This window comes from Natator depressus, chromosome 16 (assembly GCF_965152275.1).
Source record: "Natator depressus isolate rNatDep1 chromosome 16, rNatDep2.hap1, whole genome shotgun sequence".
NCBI lineage: Eukaryota > Metazoa > Chordata > Testudines > Cheloniidae > Natator > Natator depressus.
Genome location: NC_134249.1, coordinates 13,464,899 through 13,484,380, shown reverse-complemented (window position 1 = coordinate 13,484,380; position 19,482 = coordinate 13,464,899). Strand labels below are relative to the sequence as shown.

Sequence of the window (19,482 nt, the reverse complement as noted above, 5' to 3'; positions counted from 1 at the left end):
TGGAACATCGACATGCGGCTGGGGGCATCGGGCGTGGCTGTGGAAATGTGTCTGGCAACTGAGTACAAATGTCTCAGGTGACTTTCAATGCGGGCTCACAATGGCACAATCCTCCTAGCTAACTACAGCTGCAGTCGGCATAGTTCCTCCCTCCCCTGTCAGACAGAACACCACTTACTGTCCTTTTAGAGCACCAGTCAGTCAATCTCAGTCATGCAGATCTCTGGGGAGATGGTGGAAAATGCAGGTTATGGGGACCCTAAGGATTTAATTGCACTTGTAATTGGGGCCTTTCCATCAGGCCCTAGTGGGGGGAAGCGGAATACACCTAAAAATATCCTGATTACAGCGTGGCACCATTATTCTTCCATGCCCAGGAGAATAGGCTAATGAAGGACAGAACAAAATAAATGCACAAGGCAACAACTCCCGGCAAAAGGGGATGGATTTAGCAGAAAACTGGAACGAAAACCCAGTTCTGGGACTCCTAGCTGGCGCTAGCTTTTTTAATCTGTGAAACAGCTGGATATGGGAGAAAACAGCTGGAATGGACACAGATTTCTCAGGAGTTGTTAGACGGAGTCACAGTGGAGCTTGTGTGTGCCCTTCTCCGCACACTGCCTTTGGAGAGAGAGGCCTTTGCACGACCCTCTTTTCTGTCCATACCACCACCCTCCATTAGGAATGGTGAAGAGTGGTCCAGATCAGAATGATGTCCTTGGCTGATTGAGGTTCTTGGCTGATTGATCCAGCCCCATAGCTGAGCTGAGCCCCCTCTTCATGGTCTGGTGAGGAAGGTCCAGTGTGCGGACGCCTTTGGAGCTTACCCAGGGTGCTTTTCCTGCATTACAGATGGCTGCATGGACAGGGGTGGTGGGGAGGGCTGTGTTTCCCTTTCCAATGGTCTAGCTTTGTGGCTCTCCCATGTAATGGATTTAATTGTCTTCTTACCAAGGACACGTAGCCAAGCCGTTGTTACGTCACAACGAGGGGGGCCGGATGAAGAGTATTGCACTTTGGTGGTTCAAATCTAGCCCGGGTGACTCTGACAATCTGGTGGCCTTCTGGATGCAATGTGTTTGGTGGGTCTCAGCCCAATGTCCAGCTTCTCACATCACACAATCTCCCCACCGTCGTTGGCCACTAATTGGCAACATTCTGTTGTCAGCCCTCCTGGCAGCAGGCATATGCGACTGTATGGATAGGTCTGGACTGCAAGTGAAGGCGTGATGGCCGCACATGTGCTAGCTAAGCTGGCTAGGAGAGTAACGACAGCAGTGAAGACATGGTGGCGTGGGCTTCCGAGTCAGCTAGCAGTCCTAGTGCATGCTCAAGCTCCCTGGTCAGCTTGCGCTGGGGCAGGTAGCCGAGTACAAGCCCATGCCACCGTGTCTTCACTACTCTTGTCACTGTGGGTATCAGGGTGGCCTGCCCCTTTAAGGGCCAGGAGGCCTTGGGCCAGCCCGCCTGTTCAATTAACCCCACCTGTGCTGTAATTTGCTGCCTCCCAGCCAGAGGGGGTGGTCTAGTGGGGTCAGGTGATAGGCCGAGGAACACCTGGGCCTCGTAAATAGGGCTGAGGGTGCAGTCAGAGAGAGGGAGGTGCTATAGGAAGCAGGTTGGGGTCATGCAGAAGGCAGTGTTTGCAGGCAGGTTTTGGGGGGGAAGCTGCTAGAGTCCTGTGGGAGAGGAGGCTGCGGGAACCTGCTAGGAAAAAGGGCTTCTAAGCAGAGCACGCTCTGGGAGGCAGTGCTCTGCTGAAAGAGCAGTGAACTCGGCAGGGCTTGGCAGTAGGGGTGAAAAGCCTGGGACTCCAGGGAGTGATCATGTGTGAGAGGGACTGCCGAGAAAGCAGACTGGGAGCCAGCGCTCCATAGCTGAGCAAAGAAAGGCCGGAGCTGGCAAGGCAGACAGATGAGGAGACAAATCTTCTGTTTGTTGTGGCTCTTAACTGGACAGTTGCTCCCTGGGACGGGGATATATTTGCTCAGTGATGAGGCTGGAGTGTCCAGCTACATTTCCTGACATTGACCTTGTGGGGGATGAGGTGGGGACCCACCTCAGAAGAAACTGAGGTAGGAAGCACCTGCAGTGCCATGTTTGACCAGAAGAGGGTGTGATGGGGCAGCCCAGTCCGGTGGCACTGTGCTAGCTAGATTAAAGTTTAGCGGTGCTACAATCCTATGCTTCCTGTGTAGCTATAACCTTTGTTTGTAAGGATCAGTGTAAACTTCCAGCCCTGCCTGCATAATGATAACCTTGTTGGCAGAAAAGCCGAGGAATGGATCCATGGATGAGGCACGCTGGCAGGACAGGGTGTGGGTGGGGCAACTTGCACCAGTGCAGAAAAAGACCATCAGGCTCCAGGGGCTAGCACTCAAGGCCCTGTCTTCAGCACCACATTCAGGTTAAATAGTGGTGGAATCAAGAAGAGAGTCCTACAGAGTGACTCTCAGCCGTGTTCATGCCTGGGCTTGCAGTCACGGCACTACCAGGATCTAGCCCATTGCCCCGTAAAGAATCTTAGGGTTCCTTGGGGTAAAAGATGCCATGTGCTGTCAATTCTATTCCATTCTAACAGAACAATCTCCTCCTCCTGATCTCATCAACTACCTCTGAGAATAGATGGATTTCCTGTGATGTCTGGGCACCAGGCCAGATGAAATGGTGAGTCAGCGAGAGGTTCAGAGAAGAAGGGATGTTAGTTTCAGAAGGTTGTGTGATCCTCGGCTCTCTGGTCTTGTACCCTAGATCTTCTGCCAGCAAACTGACCCTTGTCCTGAAACTTTGTTTCCAGTGGCTTTAAGTGCAGGAGCTTTTAGCTGTGTTCTTCGACATCACCCAGTATAAGAACCTGTGACTTCTTATCTGGAGTGAAACATGGCAAAAGTCCTCCAATGACAAAGTGTGTTCTGGGGGAGGAGATATAGTATGTGTAGAGTGTGCAAGTAGACTGTGTGATACAGATGAATGATGGGCTATTTTTATGGCCAATGTGTGTACATGAACAGGGATGGATTTAGGGGCAGGTGACCACCTGGAGTGCTGGGCTTGGGGGGGGCACTGGGCTCGGGGTGCTGTTTTTGTTGCTAGCGACAAAAGGGAAAATAGAATGTTTGAAGTAAAATGTTTCAGGTACCCCATATGTGGATTCATTTTTCACTAACCTCCTAGAATGTTCCGGACCTTTGTAGAATTTTGTGGAACCTTCCAGACTTTCTGAGAACTGCATTTTCCTCAGACCTCCTAGAATGTTGTCAGCCATGCCCTCGCGGGTATGGAAGGGGTGGGGTGTTGCCAGTCAGTCAGTGAGAGATAAGAATGAACTGAACTGAAGTGAAGTGAGAGCCCAGCTGCGATGCTGTGAAGTTTATATATACTGTGTGATATTCAAAAGGGGGGGGGCTGAAGATGCTCCTCACCTGGGGTGCCATTTGGTCTTGGGCCTGCCCTGTACATGGGTGGTCTGTATGGTGTGAGTGAGCTCTGTATGCACAGGTGGTTATTTGCATATGTATGTCTATGCATGGGGGACGTATGCAGAAGCTATGAATAGGTATGTCCGGTTTAAGGTGACCAGATGTCCCAATTTTGTAGGGACAGTCCTGATTTTTTTGGGTTTTTTTCTTATATAGGCTCCTATTTACCCCCCCCCCCAACCCCACCCACGTCCCGATTTTTTCAAATTTGCTGTCTGGTCACCCTAGCTCCGGTTGCACTGGGGAGGTGTGTGATATAACTCTCTCTCTGTGTATGGAGGAAGTTTACATACCTGTACATATGAGGTATGGGTGTGATGTGTCTGTGGATGGGGGAGATGTCATACACGAGTGTGTACTGTCAATCTGTACGCATGACAAACCTGCTTCACAATCTGGTATGCTAGGCCCCGTCTTCTGCTGACAAGTTGAAGACTAGAATAGCAGAATTATTCTAGGGCTAAAGTTCGAGGGGCAATTTTGGTCTGCATTAAAGTGCTTTAGCACAGTGTACGGGAATAACAAGCATGCTGCCTGTCCGGATGGAGGTGCTTTGGCTGTTGTATGGGGAAGCTGAGATGGTGCCTTCCGCTCTACAGCTGTCTGACACCAGTGCTTTGACTGCAGGACTCTCCTGCATGAAAATGCACTTCCCCCCTCTGGAAAGAAACCCAGTGGTTTGCCTGCTGCTGCCCTGTGATGGGGACTGAGAAGGCTCTGATGATATGAAGAAAGGAAACCGCGATTAGGAGCTGATTTTTATCTGAGAAGTAGAAGCGCGTGTGTGTGTGTGTGTGTACACGTGTTCAGTGAGTATAGCTCACACTGTAATGCTCCTCTCTGCTCTGGATCAGATGGGTAGAAGAGAGCACCTGACCAATCTGCATTAAAAGGTGATAAGTATGTCTTTCGGAGCAGGTAACAGACTAAGACACAATCAGCCCCAGCTGCCTGCCTTTCTCTAGGTAATAGGGTGATGTATGTCTGTCGGGGGGTTGGGGGGGAATGCTTTGACCTTGAAAAGCAGCTTGAATTTTTTTCTCTCTCCATCCTTAACTCCCTTCTCAGGCTAGCTGTCCTACTAGACAAAGAGGGCTGGGGGCTGCTCCCTCTGGTGCCTGTCAATACTATTCCTGTGTCAGCCACCGGAGCTGCTAGAGAGCCTGGGCATGAGGACACTGAGGGACGGGAATGACTCTGCTGCACTGCCAGCCCCCGCTGGCCAAGGATTGAAGACCTGGCTTGAGTCCTGGATTCTGGCTCCCCTACCCTGCGGGACTGTGCTGTGCCACTTCCAGAGGTTGTGACCCTGGTTCTCCACTGCTTTGCTCCTTGTGTTGTCACTTATGCCTGTCAAAGTGAGTGTGATATGCTACCAGCTCAGAATCTTCCACTTGCTTTGCCCGGCTTTAAGTGATCGCACAAGGTTCAGGGCCAAGGAGAACCCGCTCAGTAGGCTTAGATCAAGGTAACAGAATGTCAATTGCAAAGGTACAAACACAGCTGGGGAGGGGTCTAGTGGTGATGGCACAAAATCAACTCCTGGGTTCTATTTTCAGCTCTGCAAACCTTGTTGTGTGACCTTGGCTAAGTCACAGCACCACTCTGTGCCTCAGTTTTCCCCATCTGTAAAATGGGGATGATGCTCACTTTCCTCAGGTGTGGTTGCGAGGCTTATAAAGGTTGTTTAGAGGCTACAATGGAAAGTGCAATAGAAGGGCAAAAAGTGTTTATTAATTGATTAGAATGATGCAAACCCTCTGGTGTATCTAGTGGCATGCAGACCATCTCTGCAATAAAAATAACCACTAGATTTCCATGAAGGACCCAGTTCTGAGTTCCTTGAATGCCCCGAATCCCCCATGGAGCCAAAACAATGCAGGATCCGGCTCAAAAGGCTGCAGATTAGAGCTACTAAGGAAAAGATACTTTTCCTGGTGAATATTTTTAGGGTGTTTTTTTGGAGGGGGGAGGGTTAAGGGAGGAACGCCCAACCCAATTTTTTTGTTTTCAGCAACCAACTATAGAAAATTTTCCAGCTTTCCAAACCAAACAAGTTTTGCTTTTCAGTGTTTCAACAAAAGCCTGAAAAATGGAAATGGAAATCTGGAAATGGCCAAAATTTCCATTTAATCAAAATGCCGTTTTGTGTATTTTTTAAAAAAAAAAAGTTGTGATGGACAATTTCTGGCCAGCCCTGCTGCAGCACAAGGGCTGATGAAACCTTTTCAACTTGCCTTGTAGGGTTCATTTCCCAAATACAGCGCTCAGTGCCCACCGCCCATATGTGAGATGCACATCTTGAGTACCACTCACTCTTCGTGGGTCAGCAATCCTGGATCCAATCCCGTGGGCACTATGAATTCCTTGCCACCAGTCTGCTGATGCCAGTGCCCAGGGTGAGAATCAGCCAAAGCTGTTTCAGTAACAAGGATTAGTTTTCAGGCCTGTTTAGTCACTGGAGCTGGTTCCATGTGGGTCCTGGCAGAGGGCAGTTTCTGCCAGTTTGGTGCTGCTGTGAGAGTAATTGACAACTTGGCTGGGCCTCGGCTGGTGTGGGCAGGCGGTTTGGGAGGCATGTTAGGGCTGATCTTGTGTGTGACCTTGAAATGTCCTAATCAAGTGATGGATGAAGTGGGAACTTGGCCTCTGGAAATAGAGCGAGATGCAGAGAGGAGATGGGAAGGAGGCCAGTGACGGCAGAGAGGGATGACGGAGGAACTCGGGTACTGATGTGAGGACAGGTATATGGGATCTGTAAGTGTAAAACCTTGAGCGCCTTTCAGCAGACGCTCTCAGCTCTGCTCTGCGGTCCCTGGTGGGACATGGGGATGGGAAGAGATGGAGTGACTGACTCCTGGGATTGATCGTATGGCTGGCTCTCTATCATGTCCCTGATGTGACACATCCACATGTATCCCTAGCGCCTCAAACTCTAAACCTGGGGCCCTGTCACCATCTACTGGCTGCAACTGGAAGTGTGCATACGTGATTGTACACTTGGAGAAAGGCCAGGTGGGTCAGTGCACTACCAATTAAGTTTGTCTAACACTTCCCATTGCAAGATTTGATTGCTTATAACGTTGCCAAAATTTAACTGTCCAGGTGTCTGCCTCAGGCTTTTTTTAAATGGTTCAGCTATTTCCAAGGATGAGGTTGGAGAAAAATACGGTGGTTGCCCATGTTAAAAATTCTGGCAACTTATTATTTGAACAGCTCTAGCACCGCAATGCTTTGGAGCAGGGACTTGACATTTGGCAGAGTGGTGGTGTCGGGGAGGTGCCTTTGCCATCCACATGGAAATCTGCCAAAACTTGGCCAAGTTTTAAGCCTTTGAAAAACTGCAGTTCAGACATTCAGTAGAGATTTAAATCTTAGCAGCAAAAATCACTGAAGATTTCATCCTCACTGAACACGCTCAGTCTCTCTCAGCTCCTAGGGCTGCCCAGGCTTCACACATGTGATCCCGGCAGAGCACCTGAGCATTCACACAAGGAGACTGAATTAAGGCTGCCCAGACAACTTTATTTCTGACGTTTCCTGACTTCTGAGTGCTTGACTTTGCAGCCTTCATAATGTTCTTTTACCAGTGTTTTGTGTATGTGTGTTACATAGAATCAAGACAAATCTGACCCAAAATGTAGATTAATTTTTTTTAAATGGAGACTTTACAGAACCTGAGATCAATAGAAAAAAGTGTCTATTTAAATAAAATGGGATATGAAAAATAACAATCATGCTCCTATAGTGCATAATGTGTTTGAAGTTCTGTACAGGCATTAACTGATTAGACCTCTTCCCCTACTCTCTGTGTTTGGCTTGTCTATTTAGATAGTAAGCTCATCGGGGAAGGAACATCTACTGTGTTTACATAAAAAAAAGAAAAGGAGGACTTGTGGCACCTTAGAGACTAACCAATTTATTTGAGCATAAGCTTTCGTGAGCTACAGCTCACTTCATCGAATGCATCCGATGCAGTGAGCTGTAGCTCACGAAAGCTTATGCTCAAATAAATTGGTTAGTCTCTAAGGTGCCACAAGTCCTCCTTTTTCTTTTTGCGAATACAGACTAACACGGCTGCTACTCTGAAACCTGTGTTTACATAGTGCCTAGTGCATCGGGGCCCACTCTTGGTTGGCCCTTAGGTTCTACTGTAATAAATATGTGTAGTAATCCTCACAGCAGCTGTGCCAGATACCTGTGGTAAGTGTTATGGTCTCTTCTGTGCAGATAAAAATTTAAAGCATGGGCGGTCACAAGGTGAGCTAGTAGCAGACTGTATTAGGAGTTGGGAATTCCCGATGCCTAGCCCTGTGCTCCCATTTCACCATACGCTGGTCCCTTGTGCTAGTGCCGGGGGGGGGGGCGGGGGGCAGAAAGTGGGGCAGACTGGCAGTGAAAGTAAAACTGGCCAATAGGTGCAAGCAGCAGGCTCAGTGACAGCTGACTTCAATTTGGACAATTCTTTCCATAGGAGGCATCTCTTGTTTTGTTGGTCATAACCCCTGTTTTTAGTATATATTGTTATCTCAACAATGTCCCCTTCAGGGAATTTCAAGATGGCTTCTATTACTTTGCATGAAGATAGAATCAGAGTCCTAAGGTGCCTTTCGGCATGGAAAAGGTTTTTTTTGTTACCTGATAGGCTGTCTTCCTGCTATAGGCAGTCTGGGCTAGAACAGAACGTAATACAGTAGTCACTGGAAGTGTGTGTCTGTGTCCACGCAGGCAGTCAAATTTCATCCACTGTGTTTGCTTTCAACAAAAAATTTGGAATGTTTTCAATAAGAATCATGGGGTCAAACATTGTGCCGGTGCCCTGGGCTGCTGGACAAGGTGCGGGAGTGGGAGTCCTGTGTTCTTTCCAAGCCCTGCCCATTGCTGTGTGACCTTGCCATAGTTTCCTTATCTGTAAAATGGGGTACTGATCCTTCCTTTGTAAAAGAGTTTGGCATCTCTGCTGAAAAGCTAATAGCTAGTGTCAGTGCTGGGCAGAGAGAGGGCTGGGGTTTCTCAAGGGCTGCCTCAAGTGGACAGTTATAGCGCTCAAAAAGTGTGCTGGTGTCAGACAGGGATAGGACCCCGCTAGTTAGGGACTGCACTATGGCTGTTTCTGGTGACTTTATTGCTGATGAAGTCTGCACAGTTAGGCAGGGTGAAGATTCTCTCACCCTTGCCCTGTACACCTTAATGCCATCCTGTCAGATTTCCCAGGCAGGTGGTTCTATGGCACATCATTGTTCTTGATTAGCTGCCAAATTGATTATTCCATCCTTTCTCTCTGCCATAACCCAAACTTCTTTGGAGAATCCTGTGGGCAGTAGTGACACCTGCTGGTGGAAGAGGGAAAAGGGCAGAGACTGTGTCCTTTTGCTAAGGAAGTGACTGTAATTCTGCTTGGCAGATGGGACATGAGGTGGAGAGGGCTCTGAGGCAATAGAGTAAGTGGGGGAGGTAGTGTGTTTAAAGATTAGATTGGTCAGTCATTTTGCTGTGAGAATTTGTGTGTGTGTGTGTGTAGGTATATTCTCACAGCAAAATGACTGACCAAGTATTTTATCAACTTCATTTGGTTAATAACAGAGCAAAAGCATCCAGATTGGTTAATAACTTAGACTGATTAATAATTAAATCCCACAGTGTTTTAATATCACGTGCTGCAAAGAGCTGCAGGAGACACATTCAAGAGCCACTTGTGGCTCACGAGCTGCAGTCTGAGTATCTCTGTCCTAGGCCCTTCAAACCGCTGACCACGCTCCGGTTTAAAGCAGACTCATTGCTTTCTATGCAGAGGGCTCTTGGCTGTGCCCAACAGCTGCCTTATCCTGGCATGACATGAGACCCCACCTGCTCCAAATGGCCTAAGAAAACATGCAGGCTAGGAGAGCTTCTTGGCTTAACTCGGCAATTATGCCCTGAACCATTTCATAATCTCTGCCATGCCTGAGGCCCCTGCTGACCTGAATTGTAGAGAACAGGCCAAGTTCACCCCATGCTTGACCCAGTCAGTGGAGTTGCCCCAGGGATGAATTTGGTATCTGCCTGTCAATTGAATTGTCTCCTTAGACTGACCTCACACTTGGTAAGGCAACTCACATGTTTTCATGTATTTATATTTTCCACTCCATGCATCTGATGAAGTGGGTTCTAGCCCACGAAAGCTTATGCCTAAATAAATTTGTTAGTCTTTAAGGTGCCACAAGGACTCCTTGTTTTTGCTGATACAGGCTAACACGGCTACCACTCTGAAATTTGTCTACTGTGTGCCTCTTGAATGAGAGCTAAACTCATTTACCACTAGATGGCAGGAGATTGCTGATGGAAAAAGAAATGGTCCCTGGGAAGGATTTCACGGGTGTAAATACACCACGAAACTGCTGCTGTTCAAGGTGCAGAGCATCAGGCTTAGAGAACGACTTGGCAGTTCAGAAGCTGGTGAGTTCAAAGCCTTCTGTACTAGATCCTCAAGGAGATGGATCCCTTGGACACAGCCGTCTGTCTTCTCTCATTTCCCCAGATCACTCCAAACTAGATGTGTCAGCGACAGGTGCTTCTCTATGAGATTGGAGATGAGCTGGGGTGTTTTTGTGCTGAAGTCTGGCAATGGTCCCATGGTCACCAGGAGGCATAAATCGGCAGTGGTCCTAGAAGTCACTCTGAGCACAGCACAGATGTTGTAATTCTCCCCTCATGTACCACCATACCCTCTTCAGTCCCATACCTGCCAACATTTGTAAGATAGAAAGAGGAGGCAGAACCCATCCACCTCCAGACTCCAATGATAGACACTGAACTAGGGGACAATTAATAATAATGTAACAATTAATAATTAATACTTAATTTGCCTATAGCGTCTTCCACATGTGGCCCTTAAAGGGCTCTGCAAACATTGTGAACTCAGACTCTCAATCCTCCTGTGAGGCCTGTAATTATTAATCTCCAGTTACCAACAGGGAAACTGAGGCACAAAGCTGAATTAATTTGTCCAAGTTTATACTGTGCATCAGTGGGGATAGATCTCAGGTTACCTGATTTGGAGTCCTGTCATTTGACCAACCCAAGGAGCGGCTCAGCCTGTTATACTGTGGGGCCAGATTTTTGAAGAACCTTATACCAGGAAAAAAAGGATAGGGAATCTAACTCCTTGTTTAAAAACCAACCAAACAAAAAAAACCAACTAGCGATTGTATTTGCCTCCATGGAGCAGTGAAGTTAGCAGGCTGATTTCATGCTGTCAAGCTGTACTTTCTGTTTGTTCCAAATGTATTGTGCATTCATTTCATGCTCCCAGATTATAGAACTTCCTTTGGGTCTCTGAGTTGCTGGCTGAGGTCTGGAACTTGCAGAATACTCTCTCCTGCTACAGAGAGTTTGGTTATTTATCAGAGTTCTTGATCCTCCTGTTCCTAGGGAGGACCGGGGTAGGTTTGTAGGAGGAACAGCGCTCTCTACTCTGGTGCTCTCTGAATAAACTATCCAGCCCTTCTCTAAATGCTCACCAGTCCAACACACATCAGCCAGGATATAGAATTGAAGCCTGCTGTGTAGAGAAGAGAGAGGCAGAGGCTGTTTCTATGTGTGACTGACTGGAAAAGTGTGTGGTGTGTCCCTCTGTTGTGGCTGATCCACTAGAAGATAACAGTTTACTACTGCTACCAGCCAACAGAATTGCTTCTTTAGCTTAAGTGGTAGAGGTTGGTGGGGCAGTGCTGAAAGTCCCACGTGCAGACATTAGGGTGATCAGATAGCAAGTGTGAAAAATCGGGACACCTTTTCCACCCTGGGGTTGGGGTATAGCTTTGTATATAAGACAAAGTCCCTAATATCGGGCCATCCGGTCACCCTCACAGACACTGCTGATGACCCATGCTGGGGGTGGAGGTTTTATATGCTGTCTTTCATACTCCGAGGTAATACTCAGCCTTGATGTAAATGTGACTTTCTTTAATGCTTGAGGAATGTCAGGATTTCCTGAAAGGCGCAAATGTTATTTCCTCACACCCCTTCTCTGTTTTTTCTTCCAGGTTCTGTGTCTTGCTGGCTTGACTGTTGTCATGAGATTTTCCTCCCCGTCCCCATTGGTTTCTGTTTATCCCCCTTCAGATGTCCCAGAAGGTCAAACACAGCTGTCTGGGCAGGTTTTGTAGCAGCTGTGATGAGCAAGGATGGAAGGCATCCGCGTAATCTTTCTGGATAGCTGGGTCCCTCAAACTGCTCGTGATCAGTTGGGCAGGTATGGTAGAGGTAACTACTCTTGGGCTGCAGTATGACACTGGGGATGGTCTCTAGGTAGAACTAACTGAATTGTTAGGAAAAGTTATTTATCTGGCAGATTTAGCTCCTTTTCCAGCTTGCAAATGGTCTGGGGGCAGACCACGATACTTACAGATCTATTTGTCATATAAAAGTGTTTGCCACATACATTAAAGCCAGTGGATCATTGGCCAAGTATGCACCACAAACATCCCTTTGAGTTGTGTGATTGGGCATCAGAGTCATGTGAGGTAATTTCTGTTCTATGATTGGATGAACCGTTTTGGCCCCCAAACAAATTTTGTTTTTGTCATGAATTGAAGTCAATATTATTTTGCAATTAATCGGCTCTTGGCAATGGGCCTGGAATTTGCTCTCTGCAAACGCTGGTTCTGTGAATGAAGCGTGGCTTGCATGGATGCTTGAGGGAAAAGGGGACACTTGATTCAGTCGCATTCACACAGTGTGGTTCTGGATTCTCAGAAGCAGACGTGACTCATTGCTCCTGCTACTTGCCCAGCTCTCAGGAGGCAAGAGGAGTGTTTGCATTGGCTGCTGTCGCTAGAGAAAGATGCAAGTCTGCTGCATCTGCAACACCAGACTAAAAGGAAGAAAAGGCACATTCCACCGCCCCAGCTTTCTGTGAAATCTGGGCTTTCTTGCAGGCAAAACTTCTGGAGTCACAAGAGTCATAGCTGTGAGAGAGAAAAAGTCAGATCCCAGCCATCCAGCCCCCAGCTAACCAAGTATTGTGCCCTATGGGGCATTTTCAAAATGTCTTGACTGGTCTAGTTTTTAAAATGCCAAGGTCATAATTTGCCTACTAAAGCTGCCCCTGCTCCCAGGGGGTGAAGCCTGGTGCTCGAGGGGTCAAAGCCTGGTGCTCCATGGGCCCCTTTATGCCTATTTGCAGGACTAAAGGGACTGTGAGGGCCCTACCCTGGGGAGCCACCCAAGGCAGGGGAGTCCCCAGCAGGGAAAGGGTCGGGGAGCCAGCCCTCCCTCACATCCCAGCACAGGGGGCATAGTGGGGTGCTCTTGGGAGGAGAGCGGGGTGGTCTGTGCATTGGAGTCGTGCTCCCTGGCTACCACTCGGGGGCCCTATGTCAGTATCAGCGCACAGTAATTCCTGCCCCTTGGCTGTCAGCCAGCCCTTGCTGGAGATCTGAACTGATACAGGAGTCCCAGCTGGAGCACGAAGCGCCAGCACAGGGGTGCACGCCCAGAGCAAGGGGGTGGGGGGTGGAGCACGCCCAGAGCAGGGGCGGGGGCGCCAATTCTGGAGATGAGCTGGGTGGTGCCAATTCTGGAGATGAGTTGGGTGGCACCAGGATTTGATTTGCAGGGCAGAGCCCCAGAGCTACCAGGCACCGTCCCTTCCCCACTGTGGGCATCCCCCTCTCCCCTCCCCGCCCTCCCGTCGCTGATTCCCAGCCCGGCCCCTCTCTCCCCCCGCCCCCTTCTCCGCCCCTCTCCCAGCCCCGCTCCCCGGCCGCTCCCCACTGTTGCAGCCGCTGTCTCCGGACATGCGCCCCCCCGCCGCTGCTCTGCTTCGCTGCGCCCTGCTCCTGCTGCTGAGTGGCTGCCCCGGGCTGGAGGGGGAAGGGGGGAGCCCAGCCGGGCAGCAGCAGGAGCTGCCCACCGTGGTGATCGCCATCCTGGCCCGCAACTCGGAGCACTCGCTGCCCCATTACCTGGGGGCCTTGGAGCGCCTGGACTACCCCAAGGAGCGCATCTCCATCTGGTAAGGGCTGCTCGGCTCAGGGGGCGCCGGGCCTCCCCGGGGAGGGCAAGAATCCGGGGGTGCCCCCCCAAACCCCAAAGGGGTTAGTGCCAGGGCGAGGAAGGGCAGCCCGGTGCTGCAGGGGGCAGCCGGGACAGGGGGTGGAGGGGGATATGCCCGTGCAGGATGGGTGCCATCTCGTCGCTGTCCCCTTAGTCGGGGGCACTGCCAGACAGGGGAACCCGTTGTAAAGGGACGCTGGGCAGTGGGGCAGGACACTCTTCCATCCTACCCGAGGGGGATGTTCTCCCCCTGTGCTTGGAGGTTAAAAGCCCCCTCACCCTCCTGTGCATACTGTGAGATACGGGTGTCTGGAGCCGGGCACCCCATCCCATCTGCTCGCACTGCCCCTCGCAGCCACCGCAGACGTGTCTGACAGCCCCTCACATGAGCTTGTCGGAACTATTACCTCCGGAGTCTAATCATTGTAAAGAGCATCTTTACCATATGTGCAAGTCTGTTAGCAGCGGACATGCCCTGCGAGAGATCCAGATGAGGAGTCTGCTAGCCAGCAATCCAGGCTGCAGCGGGAGCTGGGCGAGACGTCTATCCTTACCTTTTTCCATCTCCGAGACTTACGGTTTTCCCTGTGGTTTGACTCCGTGTGTTTGGAATTCCCAGCACAGAATAACAGAGGGGGTGAGAGGAGACTCCAGTCCCGGCCTCTCCCAGCAGGAGGTGCTGCAGAGTGGGTGCAAGCACATTGGTCCTGGGGGAGCTGAGGTCGCCCTTTACAAGTCGCTGCCTTGTGCTTGGATCTCGATGAATGGGGTCTCCGTCCTTGTGCAGTGTCAGAGATTGGGTGGGGGTGGAGGGGAGCGTTGTCCTTTAGCTGTGATCGGGACCATGGGGGCAAAGACTCCTCTCTGCCCGGCGTTGCTGGCAGGGCCTGAGGCTGGCATTTCCAAAAAGCTTTTTTTTTTTTTTAATTTCTCACTGTTTCACTTTCACCAGAAAGTATGTGAGAGGAAAGGCTAGAGGAGAGCAGCATGGGTGAGAAGAGCGGGAGGGGGATGATGAGTAATTGGCTGGTCTGCTCCGCTCTGCCCTGCCCTGCTGACTTACATTACGTCTATGCCCTGCCTGTCCAGCCCCAACCTGTGCTAGGCCGCGATACATGACATTCGTCCCTTTCCGCCATCTCAGTTGGAACAGGCCTCCCCACTGAATCCAGGCCACATCCTAGGGGTGTTGTCGTGAGCATGGCACTAAGGCGGGGCTGAAAACAAAACTGGGAAAGGCGGCCATAGGCAGTGTGTGCATCCCCCAGCCCTGCACAGAGCAACGGGAAAAAGTAAAGGAGGAGAACGGCTAATTACAAGTTGGGAAGAGCCTGGTCTGAAGACAAATGAGCCCTTGTGTTTGGTGGCTGCTCTGGCCCAGGCAGGGCAGTGTGTGTGCCTCTTTAGTGCTAGTCAGGGAGTCCGCAGTTTGGAAGGAATTATCCCTTCACGTTCCCTTTCCCAATAGCAGAGTGCTTAAAATTACATGTTAATTCTCCAAAAGATTCCTGCTTGCTGCCTTTGCTGGTGCCAGCATATCTGGGAGGTATTTATAGCGCAGCAGCCAGTGTTTGTGCCAGGGTTGCTCGTGTGTCTCCTTTTAAAGGGATCGCCGTGGCTCCAGGGTGAAAGCAGAGTTCACAAGGGGGTTTAAGCTCGTCTATGCCTGGATAGGAACATCCTGGGCTAAATTTATTCCTGAGGCCCATACAGTTACACCGGTGATGAATTTGACCCATCTGGTCCATATTAGAAAACTGGTAAATCAATCTATTGCCTTGCGCTTACAGAGGTGGCAAAATTCCCGTTTGACAGGTGGGGAGACTGAGGCACGCAGAGGGTAAATGACTTGTCTGCAGAGCTGGGATTAGAACCCAGAAGTTCTGATCCTTACCTCCCTGCACTAGCCATGAGACAACACTCCATGCAGAAAAAGGGTGTTTTTGGACAAGTGGCTCTGGTATCTTTATGACAAAGGAGAGCAGGGAACCAGTTTCACATTCAAAATTCCTTTGCAGAGCATTGTCGGCATGCTGTTAGGCGGAGCCCTGCCCCGTAATATTCCGCAGTCCCAGTCAGTCTCATGCTGCCGCTGCCCATAAATACAGGTGGTGATCCTAGCCAGTTCCATGGAATTCTCCCACTCAGCTGAGAGCCCTTTGGGAAGACCCTGCTTTTCTATGGATAAGAACATCCAAGCTGGGAATGGGTGATGGGATGGACCACTTGATGATTCCCTGTTCTGTTCATTCCCTTTGGGGCACCTGGCATTGGCCACTGTCAGCAGACAGGATACTGAGCTAGATGGACCTTTGATCTGACCCAGTCTGGCCGTTCTTATGTTCTTATCCACGTACATCAGATGAAATTTAAAAATTGGATTTAAACCCTCATGCTGCAGGGCATGAATCAACTACACTCTGATAGGGTTAGGAAGAAACTTCCCCTGCAGGTAGGTTATTCCATAATTGTCCACCGTGGGCTTTCCTGCACCTTCTCCTGAAGCATCTAGCACTTGCCACTTTTGGAAACAGGACTTTGGATTGCATAGACCAGTGGTTCTCAGCCTTTCTAGACTACTGTACCCCTGAAGCTCAAGCCCCGCTGCCTAGGGCTGAAGCCTGAGCCCCCCTGTCCAGGGCTGAAGCATGTAACTTCACTTCACAGGGACCCTTGTGGCATGGGGCCCCAGGAAATTGCCATGCTTGCCACCCCCTAATACCGGCCCTGCACTTGTGACTCCCCCTGAGGCTCATGACCCCCAGGTTGAGAACACCAATCTAGATGAGTTGACATACCCCCTGAAAGACCTCTGCATACCCACAAGGGTGCACATACCCTGATTGAGAACCACTGAGATAGACCATTGGTCTGATCCAGTCTGGTAGTTCCTATGCACTGTCAGAGGCTTCTTCCCCAGTTCTGCCTGTAAGGCCAGCCCTGTGCTTGAGACCCTCAACTTCTTCATTCATGCACCCTGTGCCCCTCTGGGGTCATGAGTCTTCTCAACTCCCTGGCATCCTTGTTTGTACAGTAGCTCTCTGCTGATGTCCAGATATGTGGGCTTTGGAGGTCGGGAGGCATTTGGGGAGCGGGATCTCCCTGAGAGCTGCCACTGTGGTTTCCATTTCAGTTTCATAGGATTGTGTTGCTGCGTTTAGGGCTGGAGACTGGAAGGCACGTGCTGCAGGAAACGGGGCTGGGAGAAGGGGGAGAGCTAATGTCTCCTCTGCGTTCTGATTTTTCAGGTGTGCAACGGACCACAATATCGACAACACGACTGAGATCCTGTGGGAATGGCTTACGGCCATGGAGAAATACTATCGCTACGTTGAGTGGAAGTCAGTGGAGGAGCCCAGGTAAGGTGCATGATCACCTGAGGCCTTGCTGTAGCAACGCGTCCTACCAGAGAGTGTTTTGTCCATTTCATGTATAGGGAAACCTAGGCACAAAGGGGCTGAGTGATTTGCCCAAGGCTACAAGAGAGTCAGTCGGAGATGGAACAGAACCAGAAGTTTCTGGCTCCTGTTCCTGCATTCAGCCTGCCAGACCTCACCATTGCATTTTTCTTACATGCAGCTTTGTGGTTTGCCGCTCTGAATTTGGGGCATAAAAGTATTTGCATGGAAGTGGGTCTAGCATCCTCTTCTAACCTGTGGTGATTCTGATCCAGTTTAGGACAGGATGCCTGGATATTCTCCTCCAGGTGGGATGGGGATGGCTTTCTCCCAGCACCTTCACTGCTATCAGCCCTTTGGTGGCACCCTGAAGAAGGCGTCTGAGGTTACCTACCCATTTTCATTGTGGTGGTCTGCCCACTGCATGGCAGGTCAGCTGCTGTCTGTGCCCATCCTGTTCTGATCCAGCCAAAACTGCCATGCCCAGTTCGGTTCTCTCCTGTCTTGTCCTGCTCTTGCCTGGAGCTGACTGCACAGAGAGATCCCCCAGGATCGAGAGGCCCCCATGCACAGATGGAGCGAGAGGCCCTGCGCACAGATGGGAGACAGGGAGAGTCTGTTTCCATACAGTCTCCTCGCTGGGAATGTGTGTGCTGGGGTAGCTGACTGTGGCCTGACCCAATCCTGAGCCTGCGTTAGTGAATCAGTTTCATGTTTCTTCCCTCCCAGCCTGGGGCTGTTCAGGCAGCACTGATCCGCACCACACGTGCTTGGGCTGCTTGTGGGATGAACAGGCTGGACAGACGTAGGGCGGTGCAAGCTGAATGGCTCCTCACTGAGGGATCCCTCCCCCTGCTGCCCCAGTGGGACTCCATGCTAAGCAAACCCAGTCAAGATGAGCCCTTAGTCAGGACTGAGCTGATCCTGCCCTGGCCAAGCTACTCAGCTGTCAGGCGCACAGGAGGAGTGAGTTTGTAAGTTCACAGCCAAACGCAGGTTATTAACTCTTTGTTTGCCTGATGCAGCTCTTACCCCGATGAACTTGGCCCCAAGCACTGGACAGACGAACGCTATGAACATGTCATGAAGCTCAAGCAGCAAGCTCTGAGCTTTGCCCGGGCCGAGGGGGCTGATTATCTCCTGGTAAGAGAACGCTAACTGGGCCTGCTTCCCTCCTTTAGCACAGGAAGGGTTTCAGCCCTCCTGCAAGGCCCGACCTGGGGGAACATGACCAGCTTTCAGATGCATTGAAAGCGGAGATGGGAAAGTTCCGTGGCATCACTCTGCCCACCCACAGGGGCCCAGAGCAGGATAGTTCCTTGTGGCAGATTCTCTGGGGGTGTATTCAGCCTACTCTGAAATGACCCCACTGTGGAAGCCTGTCATCTTCCTAATTTAAGCTTTATGGCCCTGGTTCCTCTCTGTTTTGTTGTGGATGCTCCAGGGCCATCGCCCACAGATAACGTCCAGGGCTGTCTGAGAGAGCCCCCTGCTAGGAAAGTATCCTCCAAGGGTTTCTCGCCCTGGCTGAGTGGCTGGAGGTTGAGAGTGCAGGAGAACCCTGGTGCTTCCCAGAGTGGCATGGAGCCATGCCTGCCCCGGGCCGGCTGTTGCTGGGCAGGTGCTCTCCCTACTAGCTCGCCTACCTAGACGTGTTGTGATGAGCAGCCGCAGCCTCGCGTCAAGCGTATTGCTCCCGCTGAGCGGGCTGTGTTTCCGCCACTAGCTCACCGATACAGACAGCATCCTGACCAACAGTCAGACCCTGACGTTCCTGATCTCGCAGAACAAGTCGGTGATTGCCCCCATGCTGGACTCCCAGACATATTACTCCAACTTCTGGTGTGGGATAACCCCTCAGGTAAGCTGCCTGGGGTGGGCAGGGGGAATCCCCTGTGCTGGAGGATGTCCTGTTTGCTATCACTCAGCCTGGGTGCTGCTGCCAAGCAGTGGGGTATGTTACCCTTGTCCTGCAGTTCCTGATGGACCTGGGGCGGGTATGGGAAAACTCCCTTAATCACAGCCAGAAAACATCTCCAGCCCAGGGGCCTAACTGTAAGGTTCCTGCATGAGGAACCTTCCTTGAAGCACGACCTCTGTCCTTCTGGGCACCCCTGCCAGCCCAGAGTTGCTCCTAAGGTCTCGTAGCTAAGTCACCCAGTCAGTTTGGGCTGCAGCTTCCTCCGAGAAATTCCACTGGTGCCTTCTCGGCCGTGTGCCAACCTGCCCATCACCCTTCCTTCATGTGAGCTCTGCTGTCTCCTAAAACCCGAGTGGCCTCTAATGTCGCCCCCTCTCTGCTGTATGCTGTGTGCGGTCTGGGCTCTGCTACAAGCCCCGTTTAAGACTTGGGGAGGAAACCTACAAGCCCCACCTGTCTGCGTTCAGCTGGACATGTGTGATCTGCTGGGCACTGGGATTCACCAGGGAGGAAAATATCCCCCCCCAATGTCTCTTCTTGGGGCAGAGGCTGGATGATGAGGATGGAGGGAAACTCTGAAGTGTCTGAGAGTGGCATGGAGCCCGGCCTGCTGCTGTCAGGGCCTGGCTGTGAGGGAGCTCTCCAT

General features: G+C 50.8%; 1 protein-coding gene across 4 annotated transcripts in view; it reads left to right on the top strand.

Moving 5' to 3' along the window:
• The window catches only part of CERCAM (cerebral endothelial cell adhesion molecule), a 38,833-nt gene that overhangs the window by 7,606 nt on the left and 11,745 nt on the right, over window positions 1–19,482 (top strand). For 2 of the 4 annotated variants that reach the window (XM_074973622.1, XM_074973621.1), the window contains exons 1-4: window positions 13,210–13,476; window positions 16,766–16,876; window positions 17,941–18,058; window positions 18,642–18,776. In XM_074973622.1, the coding sequence (XP_074829723.1) occupies window positions 13,259–13,476; window positions 16,766–16,876; window positions 17,941–18,058; window positions 18,642–18,776 (582 nt within the window). In that variant the 5' untranslated portion in view covers window positions 13,210–13,258. Of the gene's footprint in view, window positions 1–9,732; window positions 9,915–11,503; window positions 11,713–13,209; window positions 13,477–16,765; window positions 16,877–17,940; window positions 18,059–18,641; window positions 18,777–19,482 lie in introns of those variants that run through there. The other 2 variants (XM_074973623.1, XM_074973625.1) reach the window with 2 other exon arrangements.